The sequence below is a fragment of the Lactuca saligna genome, chromosome 4 (assembly GCF_052625555.1).
Source record: "Lactuca saligna cultivar CGN05327 chromosome 4, ASM5262555v1, whole genome shotgun sequence".
In the NCBI taxonomy this organism is placed as follows: Eukaryota; Viridiplantae; Streptophyta; class Magnoliopsida; order Asterales; family Asteraceae; genus Lactuca; species Lactuca saligna.
Window position 1 is genome coordinate 258,555,449 of NC_136420.1, and position 14,860 is coordinate 258,570,308.

The 14,860-nt window shown below is 37.1% G+C and overlaps 1 protein-coding gene and 1 non-coding gene across 2 annotated transcripts; one reads left to right on the plus strand and one right to left on the minus strand.

Annotated features, from left to right (window-relative positions):
• Positions 1-623: 623 nt before the first annotated feature.
• Positions 624-1,302, minus strand: LOC145040605 (uncharacterized). Its single transcript, XM_078988512.1, has 2 exons — positions 1,161-1,302; positions 624-1,006 (listed from the first exon to the last, which is right to left on the minus strand). The coding sequence occupies exons 1-2, from the start codon at positions 1,300-1,302 to the stop codon at positions 624-626; spliced, it is 525 nt and encodes a 174-aa protein (XP_078844638.1).
• A 1,105-nt stretch (positions 1,303-2,407) lies between these two features.
• Positions 2,408-2,514, plus strand: LOC145044418 (small nucleolar RNA R71). Its single transcript, XR_013681371.1, has one exon. It is a non-coding gene; the product is annotated as a small nucleolar RNA R71 (small nucleolar RNA).
• The last annotated feature ends 12,346 nt before the right edge of the window (positions 2,515-14,860 follow it).

Genomic DNA, 14,860 nt, shown 5'->3' on the forward strand with positions numbered 1-14,860 from the left:
TCACCTCGTGAATACTGTCTGACCATGAAATTAATTATAAACTCCAAATTTGTCTATTAACTAGTTTTTTAATTAGTACCACTTAATTTTTAGGGACCCCACACTCAATGTTATATTGTGTATAAAATGATTTGGATGATATGATCTATTTCCCTAAAACCAAAAATGCAAAAACTAAAAAGAAAAAGAAAGAAAACGCAACCAAACTCGGGTTTCCTCCCGTGAAGTGCTTCTTTTTTTGAGGAGTCTTTAGCTGGACTCTATGCCTCCTACATTGAATCTTCAGATGAGTCCATTACCACCTGGATTTTCTGTTCCTTCCATCTCCTCTTGTATGCTTGATCTCATCTAATGTATGCCTTTTTCAAAATTTCCTTTTTAGCCTTCACTTCGTTTATGGAAAACTTCCTTTTGGTCCCTTTTGTTTCCAATTTTTCTTTAGCCTTCTTTATCTCAATAAGGACCTTCTCTTCTTTCACCATTGGAACCGTTTCCTTGGAAGTAACCTCGTCCTCATCACTTGACATCTCATCACTTTCCTTACTTATCAAAGATTTTGGTTTTGTATAAGTAACGACTTCAACGAAGAATGGAATGGATGCTCTTGGTTTAGTGCGTTTGAATTAAATAATTGTCTTGATTTCTTCTTCCATACACTTTTCCAATTCATCATGTTCATTGTCTTCATCAATATTGAACCCTTCACCCTTAACATCATATCCTTGAAATCCATCTTCCATTCCAAAAATTTCCTTATCATCTCCAACTCTCAAGGTGAGCTTAGATTCACGTATATCAACCAAAGCCCCAACAGTATTTAGCAACGGGCGACCAAGAATAATCGAAACATCGGGAGCTTCTTTCATATCTAAAACCACAAAATCTATTGGAAAAACGAAGTTCCCAATTTTTACAAGAATATCTTCCACAATTCCCCTGGGTTCTGTCACTGAACGGTTTACCATGTGAATAGTCATCTTGTAGCCTTTAGCTTCGGAATATTCAGCTTCTGATAAAATGAAAAACGCATCAAATTTATGCTAGCCCCAGAATCGGCTAAAGCATAAATCTTCAAATTTTTCCCGTGGATGATCAAACTATACCAGAAAGTTCTACTCATATGGGTGTAACTCAACAATACCGGCATTTGTGGGACTCACATGGAAGAGTAAGGCGTCCAGGATCCCCCACCTTTTTAGGAAAGTCTCCCAATATAGCTTTTGAGCTTTGCTCACTTAGAATCACCTTAGAATTCTTCTTTAGTTGCTGACGAGTGTCTATCAAGTCTTGTAGGAGCTTCATGTATGCTGTAATTTTTGAAAGTGAATCGATAAAAAGGGCATTAATACGAATACCCTTTATTAGCTGAATAAACACCAGATGTTCCCTTTCCAGTGGACTGAGATTAGCTCAATACGGGAATGGTAAAGGCAGTCGATAAGCAGGAACTGATTCTAAATTTTTCTATTCAGACCGGGCCCACGATGTGAGCATAGCGGACTCACGACGTGAGTCTGGTTTTTCAGCAATGTCTTCATTTTTGAGCTTTGGTTTCTTTGGCTTTGGATCGGGCTACTTTGGTTCCACTTCTAGTGCCTCCAAGAACTCAGAGATTGCCTCTTCTTCAGTATCAATAGCCATAACATGAGGTTGAGCTTTCTTTTCGGGAAGTTGTGAAGATAATTTGTTATTAACCAAAGTAGTAAGTTGACCAACTTGGAATTCTAAACATGTAATCGATGCTTGATGATTTCTTAATGAAGCTTGCTGTTCAATCATCATTTTTTGTTGTTCTTTCATCATATTCATGTGTTCCTTTAGCACTACATCGGTATCATCATGTCTTCTCTCGGATGCTTCCATGAATTAGGTCAACATGTTTTCTAAGTCTACTTTGTTCTCGGTTGGTGGCTTCTCTTTTTGGTAGAAGCCTCGGCATGTCTCCTTATATTTCTCTTCCTTTTTCTTCTTGTATTCTTCGTATGGCAGCCACTCTTTCTTTGGTTTTCTCCAGTCCTCATCATATTTATCTCTAATTGAATAGAAAACGTGAGCCTTTTTGTTCCCATACTCATCCAAATGGCAATCTTTAGTCAAGTGTTTCCCATTACATCATTCACAACTAACTCTAATTGCATGAATTGATTGGTCCATTTGAGTCAATCTCTTGTCCATAGTATTTAGCATTGCCATCATAGAAGCCATTTCGTCAGAATTTGCACCCCCAACTCCTTTCACGCTTTCATTCCTTGGATTGTGGTATTCACGAGAATGTTTTGCAAATTCTTCAACTAATTCCTTGACTTCGCCCAGATTTTTCTTTGTAAGTGGTCCTTGAGAATCAAGGAGTTGTCTTGTCATCACATTGACCCCATCATAGAATATGGACACATCAAGTAGAATGTTAAGATTATGTTGAGGACAATTCCTTAACAACCCTTTAAAACACTCCCATGCTTCATAAAGTGATTCCCCCAGGTTTTGCTCTAAATTAGCTATTGCCTTCTTGAGTTTAGCAATCTTGGATGGTCGACAGAATTGGTCTAGAAATTGCGCACGCATTTGAGCCCAAGTAGTGATTGTACCAAGTGGAAGTGCTTTTAACTGTGACAACCCCATTTTTCATGGCCAGAAAAGACCGATTTTGTGTATGCTTTATAAAAATCATAGTTCTTCTTTTAATAAAAATGTTGCAAAATTTTTTCCCAGAAAAACATGATAAATACGTTATTAAAACATTTTCGGAGAAACGTATTTTATTCATTTCAAAACGTTTGGGATGTCATCGTTAATACAGAAACATAAGCATAAACAGAACTTACATTTATTTACACTAGTGATCTACATCTCTTTAAATCTCTCAGTGTAAAGTGATTTTGTATCAACACCTGTGATATAAATAAACTGAGTGGGTCAGGTTGGGAAACCTAGCTAGTACATAGGGTTTTCAACCCACAATAATATAATTATTATGTTTAAACAATCAAGCAATTAAACCCAATTACCCATCCCCATTATCTTCTTTACTCTTAAGGATCTACCCTAAGAATCAACTATTTCTCGTTCATTCATTCCTAAGGATTATCCTAAGGAATTGACACAAAGTCCATCATAGCCACGGTTTACACAACAGGCACTAAGTCTGCATAGTCTCCGGGGTTTAGGCATCAAGTTTGCATGATCACCAAGGTTTAGGCATCAAGTCTGCATGATCACCAGCGTTTAGGCATCAAGTCTGCATGGTCACCAGGGTTTAGGCATCAAGTCTGCATGATCACCAGGGTTTAGAGTACACCGGGTGAACACGTCGTTCACAACACCTACAGGTTGCGAGCCTGCTAGTGTTCCACTGGACTGTCTAGAATAGTCCGTGGTTGTCATCCATACTCTGCTGAATGACGGGGCCATCATTTGGGAGAAAGGCTTGTCACATCATCCACCTCTCATCCCCACCTCACAGTATATTTCACCTCTCAACTCATCATCCAACTCATACTCCATCTACCCATGTTTTACCCCAACATTATCGTAGATATAAAATACATATACAGTTTAAATCATTTAAAACATGTATAAAATCGTTCATCCAGCGTAAACAACAAGTATTCAGATAATATGCACACATAGCACGTAATTTATATAAAATACTTCATATCTATGTGTAAGATGAAAGTAACTATGCACTCACCTGATAGGTGGTGACTCAACACTCGGACAGCGCTTCGATACTCTCAAAACAACTTTCCTTCGATAAAACCTAGTATCAACACCACTAGGGTTTAGTCTACCGATATCCGCGACAAATTAATAGTCTGACTATTATTATTATTATTATATAAACGTTAAATAACACTCAATATAACTCATCATAATAGCCCAAATAATTATTTTAAGGTCCTAATAATGTTACTATAATTAATTAGAAGCTATATTAAAACTAGCGTAGGCGTAGCTCACTTACAATGGGTTTTTCGCAAAACCGGGCTTCGCTGGAGCAGCGTTTCCCAAGTCAAAAGACCCCTTTTCTTGGGACTCTGGGAGCCTCGGGGCTTCCTTCGGGTGCTAGGGGATTTTCCTAGACTTTAGGGGGCTTAAGGAGGCTTAGAGAGAGATTCTAGAGAGAGAAAGAGAAGTTGGAAGGTGTGAGAAATGAGGATGCCCCGGCACCTTTTTATAGGCTGGAAATCACCAAAACTCATCGAGTTTACCTCAAACTCATCGAGTTTTATGGCCAGGTGTCACCATCTGGTGGCTAGCCTTGGGAAGGAAGCAACGGCCAGGATTGCGCCACGTCACCCGATTTCGCACAGCAGCCTCCCGACTTAGAAAAATCATTACTCGCGCATATGATCTCCGTTTTTGACGTTCTTTTTTTCCACGTGTAGGTAAAAAGAAGATCTACAACTTTCATTTTGACTCCATCGGCTAATTCTTGACCGATCTTAAATTTAACAGTAGGAGGAGATTAGACTGCTAAATGACCGCGAAGAATTCATAACTCCTTCATACGGACTCCGTTTTCATCTGTCTTTTTACCGTTGAGTTTCTATTAATGAGATCTTCAACTCTCATTTAGGTTGCGTAAGCCAAAAACTGCTCGAACTAAGATTCGAGTTTCGGGTTGTACACTGCTAAGCCGAATCTTAGAAAAATCATAACTTCCTCATACGAAGTCAGATTTGGGCGTTCTTTTTATCGACGCTCTTAGTTTAACATATTCTACGAATTTCATTTAGATCACTAAGGCTAAAAAGTCATCCATCGTAAATTCACTATTTACGCTTCCCGGTGTCGTGCCGGTTCCGTCGTGAAACATCGACGGGCCATAACTTCTTCGTTATAACTCGGATTTTGGCGTTCTTTATATGTACGGAAACCTTGTGACATATTCTACAACTTGGTTAAGATTATTTATTCTAAATAACCTTTTTTTGAAAAGTCATTTTCGACCCCTATTGCCTCTAAATTGACTAGCCCGGATCTACGGGCGTTACAATTATCTCCCCCTTAGGATGATTACGTCCCGGAATCATCAACGAAACACAATTGTATAATGACTCCATACGTTATCTCTTCATCCTAGGTAATAATTGTAACTTCTATGTCGCTTCGAATGAGTATCTAACTCTTGGACTCCTTGACTGCAGGCGGTGCTCGGTCTTGCACCTGCTCGTTGGACTTTCAATCATGACCTTCGTGTCACAACCTCATTCTTTATCACAGACTCCTTCTTTTTCTTAACAAACTTAGGATAAGTTAATTTGATTACTACAATGGACCGATGTGTCATATTCTAACGACCTATCATCGTATGTAGCAATGCTTAGACTCAGGTATCTTAGAGTCAAATTCCGGAATGGGGTATGCCTTCCTTCATGTTCTAATGTGATATAATCATACTTTAACATGTAGCATTTCTAGCTACCAACGAGCGCGATACTTCTATTGATCGCTTTGATTTTAATCGTTTGGTTTAAGTCGGATGCTATACCAAACTTGGTTCTCTGAACCACGTAACCTACTCATCGTAGTCGGACTCATTGTGATATGACCACTAGGGTCGGGATAAAAACAATCTTCTTAGTCATTACCGAAACAATGGTAATGATATACTTGAATAAAACAAAATCAATTACTAGTTTCTTGGTAACCTTGTGACTTTCCCTGATCCAAGTGTGAGTCATGTGCTTCCAGTAGTATAGGCCTCTACTACCATTCACACCTACTCATACTCTTCCCAAGTATTGTCCCGCAGTTTCCCAAGTTACCATACAAGAAAATCACATAACATTTTAACACATCAGATAACAAAACGAAGGTTTTATTATTTCTTGAAACTATTACATAGGTGTCCAAGTTCACCCTAGACTATGCCTCTAATAGGCTACATCATACGACACTATGGCTACTGCATAACTTGATCTTCGGATATGAAGTCCTCATCATTGATTCCTTGCACGGTTTTCTGCTTCATCGAGGATCATGTGGAATACCCTTGGCCTCGGTGGCGTTTCTGGTCTTGCTGCTTTATTTTTCCCCGGGTAGTCCCTGGAAATATGCCCTTCCTTGTTACATCCATAACACACCTTCTTGTTGGACGCACACTTGCTGGCGTAATGCCCTGTCTTTCCACATTTGTAGCAAGTCACCTCCTCGCTACATTTCCCGAAGTGCTTCTTTTTACACTTCTTGCACCACTTGGTTTCACCTCCTCCTCCTCCTTCTTCAGTCTTTGAGAATTTATTTTCCTTGTTAGATTTTGATGATCCTTCATGTTTCCTTTTCTCGCCAACTTTAGCTCTCTCCAGACCTTTTTCCCTAATCTGGGTCTTAACATTCCTAGCTGCCTAGATGGCTCCTTTCAAAGTGGTTGCTTGCTTGACCATTGGTCTAAAGTCTGCTGGTAATCCATGGGAAAACTTATTGACCTTGGAGAGCTCAGTTGGAACTAGATAAGGAACAAGCTTCATTTTCTCGGTAAAACTTGCAGCATACTCGATGACACTCATCTTTCCTTTCTTTAGATTCTGAAACTCGTTGTTGATCTCCAGAAGATCCTGCTCAGAGCAGTACTGCATTTTTAACTGCACCAGAAAATCCTCCCATGACATCTTGCTCGCTTCTCCTTTGGGAATCGAATCGGCTAGTAGCTTCCACCAGCTTAGTACTCCAGATTTCAACAAAGGAACCGTGAGAGCGGTCTTCTGCCTGTTGCTACTCTCGCAACTCTAAAACATCGTCTCCATCTCGGAGATCCAGTTCATGACTTCCACCGGCGTCGGGCTTCCAGATAGACTCGGTGGTTTGGATGCCATGAAATCCTTGCATTTGCATCCACATCCATCATTTCCTCCATCCTGGTGGTTTTGCCTAACTATCGGTGGGTTGGCTTGACCAACAGTCCCACTGTAGTTTCCCTCCTCAGTCTGCCCTTCGTTCAACTCGGGCTGTTCGATCTGTATGGTTGCTTCTTCTCGATTTTGTTGGAGCAAACGTCTGGTTTCCTCCATTTGACGATCCAACATCGCCTGGATCATCACTTGCACTCCGGCCATTGTTATTGGCTCAGCAGCGGTTACCACAACCGGTATTTGCTCAATCACTGGGGGTTGATTTCGATTCCCATTTGCATTCATGTTTCCGCTACGGGTCCTTGCCATCTTGATCTATACACCGAATAAGGTGAATCTAGACCTTTACTTAAGATTGACATTTAAATCATCCTTACCACTCCGAAACGTTTATATGCTAGTTCTAATATCGTATTCGTACGTTTAGAATCCTAAACACATAAGGTTTCCAGATCCGGTCGGCAACAGACCATAGATCCGATCAAACTATAACATCATTTAGCACGTAAAAGCAATTTAGGCATCATTCCTAAAATAAGCTAATGCTTGTGTCTATTCAGGTGCATTACCTAAATCTATTTGACACATTCCTCACAATCGTCACTTAGCATTCTAAGTTTAAGTCTAGAAATAAATCCATATTCCTAGTTCGCTTAAACTAATGCTCTGATACCAACTGTGACATCCCCATTTTTCACGGCCAGAGTTCTTCTTTTAATAAAAATGTTGCGGAATTTGTTCCCAGAAAAACATGATAAATACGTTATTAAAACATTTTCGTAGAAACGTATTTTATTCATTTCAAAATGTTTGGGATGTCATCGTTAATACAGAAACATAAGCATAAACAGAACTTACATTTATTTACACTAGTGATCTACATCTCTTTAAATCTCTCAGTGTAAAGTGACTTCGTATCAACACCTGAGATATAAATAAACTGAGTGGGTCAGGTTGGGAAACCTGGCGAGTACATAGGGTTTTCAACCCACAATAATATAATTATTATGTTTAAACAATCAAGCAATTAAACCCAATTACCCATCCCCATTATCTTCTTTACTCTTAAGGATCTACCCTAAGAATCAACTATTTCTCCTTCATTAATTCCTAAGGATTATCCTAAGGAATTGACACAAAGTCCATCATAGCCACGGTTTACACAACAGGCACTAAGTCTGCATAGTCTCCGGGGTTTAGGCATCAAGTTTGCATGATCACCAAGGTTTAGGCATCAAGTCTGCATGATCACCAGGGTTTAGGCATCAAGTCTGCATGATCACCAGGGTTTAGGCATCAAGTCTGCATGATCACCAGGGTTTAGAGTACACCGGGTGAACACATCATTCACAACACCTACAGGTTGCGAGCCTGCTAGTGTTCCACTGGACTGTCTAGAATAGTCCGTGGTTGTCATCCATACTCTGCTGAATGACGGAGCCATCATTTGGGAGAAAGGCTTGTCACATCGTCCACCTCTCATCCTCACCTCACGGTCTATTTCACCTCTCAACTCATCATCCAACTCATACTCCATCTACCCATGTTTTACCCCAACATTATTGTAGATATAAAATACATATACAGTTTAAATCATTTAAAACATGTATAAAATCGTTCATCCAGCATAGACAACAAGTATTCAGATAATATGCACACATAGCACGTAATTTATATAAAATACTTCATATCTATGTGTAAGATGAAAGTAACTATGCACTCACCTGATAGGTGGTGACTCAACACTCGGACAGCGCTTCGATACTCTCAAAACAACTTTCCTTCGATAAAACCTAGTATCAACACCACTAGGGTTTAGTCTATCGATATCCGCGACAAATTAATAGTCTGACTATTATTATTATTATTATTATATAAACGTTAAATAACCCTCAATATAACTCATAATAATATCCCAAATAATTATTTTAAGGTCCTAATAATGTTACTATAGTTAATTAGAAGCTATATTAAAACTAGCGTAGGCGTAGCTCACTTACAGCGGGTTTTTCGCAAAACCGGGCTTCGCTGGAGCAGCGTTTCCCGAGTCAAAAGACCCCTTTTCTCGGGACTCTGGGAGCCTCGGGGCTTCCTTCGGGTGCTAGGGGGTTTTCCTAGACTTTAGGGGGCTTAAGGAGGCTTAGAGAGAGATTCTAGAGAGAGAAAGAGAAGTTGGAAGGTGTGAGAAATGAGGATGCCCCGACACCCTTTTTATAGGCTGGAAATCACCAAAACTCGTCGAGTTTTATGGCCAGGTGTCACCATCTGGTGGCTAGCCTTGGGAAGGAAGCAACGGCCAGGATTGCGCCACGTCACCTGATTTCGCACAGCAGCCTCCCGACTTAGAAAAATCATTACTCTCGCATACGAGCTCTGTTTTTGACGTTCTTTTTTTTTCACATGTAGGTAAAAACAAGATCTACAACTTTCATTTTGACTCCATCGGCTAATTCTTGACCGATCTTAAATTTAACAGTAGGAGGAGATTAGACTGCTAAATGACCGCGAAGAATTCATAACTCCTTCATACGGACTCCGTTTTCGTCTGTCTTTTTACCGTTGAGTTTCTATTAATGAGATCTTCAACTATCATTTAGGTTACGTAAGCCAAAAACCGCTCGAACTAAGATTCGAGTTTCGGGCTGTACATTGCTAAGCCGAATCTTAGAAAAATCATAACTTCCTCATACGAAGTCAGATTTGGGCATTCTTTTTATCGACGCTCTTAGTTTAACATATTCTACGAATTTCATTTAGATCACTAAGGCTAAAAAGTCATCCATCGTAAATTCACTATTTACGCTTCCCGGTGTCGTGCCGGTTCCGTCGCGAAACTTCGACGGGCCATAACTTCTTCGTTATAACTCGGATTTCGGCGTTCTTTATTTGTACGGAAACCTTGTGACATATTCTACAACTTGGTTAAGATTATTTATTCTAAATAACCTTTTTGTTGAAAAGTCATTTTCGACCCCTATTGCCTCTAAATTGACTAGCCCGGATCTACGGGCGTTACATTAACCAATCCTTCACAGATCCTTTAAAAGTAACGGGAAGCATCCTTAGCAATATGGTATCTCTGATAACATTCGGGACATTAAAGGAATCAGCAATGTCATTGAATTCATCTAAATGCTTGAACGCATCCCCATGATCTTTTCCATAGAATGGGATATCCTTCAGTACAGAAAGGATGTGTCCTTTCAGTTCGAATGTGGCAGTGGCAGGAATGGAAGGTTGTACTAAGCCTGGACTCACATCATCTCGGATTCTCTTTCTATAAGCTCCCATGGCCATTTCTTCAATGTTCGCCATCTCTTTCTTTGGCTCGTTTTCGGGTTTACTTGTATGTACTTCAAACTCAGGCTCGGTATCGTATTCGGATTCGGTTTGGACGGGTATTTGATCTAAGTTTTCAAGCATTCTCTTGTTCTTTTAAGATGAACTTAACTCCCCCATTTTCTTCCCTGACTTCTTTGAGAACATTGACTTGAATTCTTGTAAAGGATTTTTCTTTGGTGTTTGATCTTCATTCATGTTCTTATCCTTCTTTATGTGAATTGCAGACTCGGGATCTTCAAGTGGTGGCACCAAATGTATGTTAGAGCCTCTTGTCATGAACTCCTAAAATAAAACAAAAAAATAAAAATGTAAAACTGAACTAAGAAAGACAAACTAAAATAAATAAAACTAACAACTTCAGTTCTCACGTCATGAGCTATAAGGCTCACGTCGTGAGTCCTGTAATGCAGAAAAAAATGAAACAGAAAAATAACTTCTTGCAAGCTTCACCCTACAAAAAGGATCGGTTAATTTAAAGAAAACTAACTAATAATTAACTAAGTTGTTCCCCAGTAACGGCGCCAAAAACTTGATGTGCACAGAAGTACCCACTAATTTTAATATTTATAACCTAACTAATTCAACTAACTAAAACGCACCTAGGCAGTGTACCTAATCGAATTATAGAATAGTTAGGTAAGTTGTGTGTCGATCACAGGGAACGGTGCTAACTAATTAATCTATTTATCCCTAAATAAACCTAATTACTAACAAAATGAGGGTTTTTATCTGATTTTGCAAGACCAAACGAACTTAATTCAATTTCAATCAATTATTAAAGCCACTCTTGTTTAGTTCGAATCCACTTCTTCTTTATGGTTAGTTAACAATTATGGATAATCAAAGTTGGCTATCTAATTTATATTGTATTAGTAATTTAGGTCTAATTTTATCAATAAGTAACTAATTCATGTAAAAGTATGCATGGTCACACAATTAAACACGGAATTGGTTACAGTGAAGAATATGCTATGTAAGATTATGTAAACACAACTATGATCATAATTTATGTTCTCTAGTCTAGCTAAATTTATTCACTTCACTTACTATCTAGGATTTTTGTCGATCCTAGCTCTAGCAATTCAGTGTTCACTAAATCACTAGGTAAACAAGTTCATGCAGTTTAATGGTCACTAAGCTACACAGAACATGATTTCAAGTAACTAAAGTAACAATTATTAACATGCTAGGTAGTAACAAATCGAGCATAAGCAATTTCCCAACTAAGAAAATCCATTATCAATAAACTAATCCATAAGTATGAAGCTTCATCTAGCTAAACAAGAGTAGCTAGATTCAGCTGCTCATAGCAACAATCAAACAAACACAAATCAAATTAAGAAACATGTTTATAAGTACCAAAGAAATAAACTATTAAGAACTTTAACTCCTTTAAGTTTGAAACCTCTATTCCAGAACTTCTTCTTCTCTGAAAATCATCTTCTGGAAATCTTCCAACCAGCCACAAGTCCCTAAAGTCGTAAGGGCCAAGAGATTACATAGTTTTCTGATTTTTTGAGTTCACAACGTGAACCATAAGGATTCACGTCGTGAATATGGGATAAGCGTGTTCGGCAAGGACACTTTCACCCGCATGCATATATTCTAGAATTTTCCACTCACATCGTGAATAATGAATTATTCACATCGTGAGTACGTTTTTTGCTAACTTTTTTCGTTCTTCTTTTCTTCAATGCTCCAAAGTTCCATATTCTGTCAATTTCAGTCCCTATCTTCGAAAATGCTTCTATTTGGCTGAAAAATAACAATTTAAACTTATAAGTACCATTATTCTATGCAAATAACCAAAATATTAATAGAAATGTAACTAAATATTGCCTAAAATATGTATAAATATGGCAATATCAAAATACCCCACACTTGCGCTTTGCTTGGCCTCAAGCAAATCTAATTAGTTCAAACTTAAACCTTCATTTCTAGTATCACATAAAACAATACAATTCCAGCTCAGCCATAATGCCAAGACCTTAACACATGCATTTGTGTCTAAAATGTTTCCTATGTAACCCCCCTCAATTCTAAACACTCACAATCCTCATAAACACACGTTCACTTCTTTTGAACAATGCTCATTTTATGCATCCCTAAGAATCCATCCACAGAAGACTACCTTAACCTCAAGGTATTTTTGTAAAGCTACCCAAGCATACATAAACTAGAGAATTACAACTTTTAGATACCACAATAAGGAGCTCTTGAATTCTTCACTTCTTGATATTTTGATCTTTGATTTCTTTGAATTCACCAACTTTTTGTGTAATTTTGATATCTTCAACTTTTGAAACTTCAGAATTTTCGATCTTTGATCTTCATACTTTGATACTTTTATGCTCCAAAAATTCTTCAATTTTTCACTTTTTGGTAATTTCTCTATTTTTTTGTACATGTATCTCATTGTTTTTACATCACTCAAACACCTACATGCTTAAGTAGGGGCGCTTAACTTCAACCTTTATTGGTTAAGATCTAGCTTTTCTGGATACATTTCAGGTTTAGGCTGCTAAACATATTGCAATCCTCAAACTAAGTGAGATTATACTTTTATCCCATGATTTCACTAGAATAAAGGAGGCCACAAATGCACTATAATGTGTATCGGCTCAACTAAACATTTGAGCTCTCATCGGATTACTCTATACAACATTTTCCCGGCTTTTGATAGTTTGTTGACGTTTTCTATAAATTTATTCACTACGTTATCGCAATAAATGTCATCGTCTACTTTAGACATCGTATCTGAAATATCAAGCTTCCTCCAAAAGATATCTATTGAATCCAATTGTATATTTTCACATGCATTAAAATATAAAATAATTATTTATCTAATATTTAAAAATTTATATGAATGTTGTAGTTGAACATACTAACCTGAAATCGAGTATAAAGAAAGCATGCAAGCACATGGAAACTCATAACCGTTACGTAGTTTAAAACCACAATTTGAGGAGTCTAACATTAAATCACCCAACCTATAGATCTCTCCTAATATTATATCTAAAGCTTCGTTTGAAATATGACCCGATAGCAATTAGAAACACGACAAGTTTTGGTGATTGTAGTGAATAGTCAAGCTATTTTCAAAGCTTTGGTTGATCGAAGTTAGGTGTGATTGGACGACTTGATAAAATCACATTGGAAAAATCAATCCCCTAAAACCTAAAGGGTATAAAATGAAATCTCTGCAAAATAAATAGGTTGTGAGCGTAACATGGGGTATAAAATGTTTACTTTTTATTAACCCTAATAAAGATAAGCAACAGCGAGATGACAAGAGATGATTTCCGGCAAGTTTAAAGTGATGTCCGACGAAGTGATGGCAATGGTTCATGTGATTTATGGCAACACTTCATGCTATTTCACACTTCAAGTGGCCTCTGATGATGAGAGACGTGACTTTCTGGCAATTTCTGATGTTTCGTATCCTTTCCGACGACCGTGGCAATGCAGTTTCCTCTATTCTTTGGTGATCGTAGTAGTGGTGTTTGTTCTCTTCTCCGGAGATGATTGCAGTGGTTAGTCTTAGTCGGATTTTCTTTTTCCTCTCTTCTCGGTCCGTATTTATCTTTCTCATTCCTCTCTTGTCCGGCGAAGATGACATTGGTTGGCGGTGGTTAGTGGTGGCAGTAAATTGCCGGTGGTGATTCAGCATAACAATTCCGGGAAGTCATGACCAATTTTTATTTTTATTTTTTGGTTAATATATTACTCAATTATTCTTATTTTACATGTTTATATACAAGTCTTGTAATTTCTTGTTTGATTAAGTGGATTAATGTGCTTCATTTTTCAAAGTAATTGTAGGTTGCAGATACTACATTGTAGTATTTTTAGAATGATCCTACTAATTACACCCCGTATTCACTTATTAGACCCCAACTATTATGTGTTTTTATCTTTTTTAGGCAATGGGAATTGTAATTGCTTATTTTATAATCTCATATATTTTTACAATTGTGTCATTTTTACTTTTATAAATTCTTTGAAAGTGAGTGTAATGTTGATACTAAAACTTATTTAATTTAATACCAAAATTTATTTCATTTCATGCGACAATAAATGTGCATATGGATTATCATTTTAATTTAAAAAAAAATAATAAACCATCATATTTTTCTTAATATAAAATTGAAACATTATTAACATAAAAATACACATACCGCAAATTATGTATTATCATTTGAATGCTTTTATGATAGTGACTTTTGCACATAAATTATATATAAGTACTTTATAATATATTTATAAAAAATAATTTTTATAAGTTTTATATAAATAATAAATAAAAGCTGTTTTATTTTAAATATTTAATAACATAAAAAATATCTCATTAAATATATTTTAGTAAAGTTTGTGATTAAATAGTTTCATCATTACTCTATTATTAATTAATAATAACAAATATATATATATATATATATATATATATATATATATATATATATATATAATAAAAAGGTTATCATTATATTATAATGATAGTATTTAAGAAAAGAAAGTTCAATGATTAGGATTCATCATTTAAGTCAATCCCACAAGAAAAACTATACCTGTAGGGTTCATCATTTAAGTCAATCTCATACGAAAATCTATGTCTTTCAGGTTCTTTATTTAAATCCACCTAGTTAAACTATGATGTGGTTGAGAAG

Bases quoted from the DNA above. Each gene is read 5' to 3' on its own strand.
- LOC145040605 (XM_078988512.1), bottom strand. From the start codon at position 1,302: ATGAAGCTCCTACAAGACTTGATAGACACTCGTCAGCAACTAAAGAAG. The intron at 1,007-1,160 runs GTGAGTCCCACA...TTTTATCAGAAG, and splicing joins TGGACGCCTTACTCTTCCAT to CTGAATATTCCGAAGCTAAA.